We start from the raw sequence: 1,195 nt of genomic DNA, 5'->3' as shown, positions 1-1,195 counted from the left end.
CCATAGGTGACACAGAGACGTGAGGTCAGTGCGTGAGGCGCCTTGCAGGGTGCAGGGTGGTTGGTGTGAGGGTGTGGGCGCAGGCCCTTAGCAGGGGTAGCGGGCTCTGCCGCCGTTGAAGCAGCCCAGGCCTCCGAAGCCGAAGCCGCCGGAGGAGATGGCCACTCCCTGGGCGTCGAGGGCGCTGCCCACGGCAGCTGATGAGGAGGATCCGACGGCGGTGTTCTGGGGGAAGGAGCTGAGGATGGGTCCCGGCAGGGTGACCACCACGGTGGAGGGCTGGATGACGACCTGGGAGTCCTGGCACTGCCTGACACAGGGCTCGTTGCAGCTGTTAGCCAGCGGGGTGGGTCCCCCACTGCAGGGGCGGCAGAGGTCGTAGCAGGACATGGCTGTGGGGTGGAGGGTATCTGAAAGAAAGGGTGTTGGGTGAGTGGAGGGAATTGAGGGTATGGGAAGCAATGCTGTTCCGTTCCCAAGCGGCAGGGAGGTATGGTTTGGGATTATGGGGAGCATGACAGAAGAGGTGGAAAGGCTACAGAGTTTGTGGTCAGAGGGGAATGGAGAGCAAAGCCAGGTGGGGTGGCCAAAGGAGGGCAGCTGGGGGTGCAGCTCACCTGGAAGAGCACAGAGCAGAAGGCGACAGGAGAGTGGTGTGAGGGAGCGAGGCACAGGGCCGGCTTTTATGCTGCTGTGTGAGTGCCTGAGGGCCTGGAGGGAGCCTCTGCGCATGGCAGCACTGTGCAGAACGCTGCTGTTGCATGCCCAACCCAGCGAAGTCATGAGGTGGGGTGTCATTGTCTTCCCACAACACTTCCTTTTCATTTCCTTGTGTTGTGGATTTGATCCTTTGACCCTGTCGGCATCTTTGGGTGTGACTGGAGTGTTGAGGAAGGCGCATCTCGTGGCAGGTGTTGGAAGGCTTGTCCAAAGCTCTGCAGGAGTGATGTGGTCTCCTCAGTGATGCCATCGTGTGCTACTCATGCAGTCGTGTTTGTGGCCAGAAATTTAGTTATCTAAACTAAGTAAGTATGGAAGAAATTCTTGACTCGGGTGCTGGTGAAGTCCTGGCACAGGCTGCCCAGTGAACTTGTGCGTTCCTCAACCCTGGGACATTCAAGGCCAGGTTCCTCATGCTTACCTGTGGACTGTTAAGGATCTCCTCTCAATGCTGCATGCTACTCTTGCTTCACGT

At 58.6% G+C, this 1,195-nt stretch overlaps 1 protein-coding gene across 1 annotated transcript; it reads right to left on the bottom strand.

Moving 5' to 3' along the window:
• Window positions 1–62: 62 nt before the first annotated feature.
• On the bottom strand, window positions 63–1,095 carry LOC104910490. Its single transcript, XM_019614279.1, has one exon. The coding sequence runs from the start codon at window positions 823–825 to the stop codon at window positions 88–90; it is 738 nt and encodes a 245-aa protein (XP_019469824.1). The 5' UTR covers window positions 826–1,095; the 3' UTR covers window positions 63–87.
• Window positions 1,096–1,195: the final 100 nt, after the last annotated feature.

This window comes from Meleagris gallopavo, chromosome 3, assembly GCF_000146605.3.
Source record: "Meleagris gallopavo isolate NT-WF06-2002-E0010 breed Aviagen turkey brand Nicholas breeding stock chromosome 3, Turkey_5.1, whole genome shotgun sequence".
Taxonomy (NCBI): Eukaryota; Metazoa; Chordata; class Aves; order Galliformes; family Phasianidae; genus Meleagris; species Meleagris gallopavo.
Note: the sequence above shows the minus strand (reverse complement) of the source record. Positions and strands in the feature narration are given on the sequence as shown.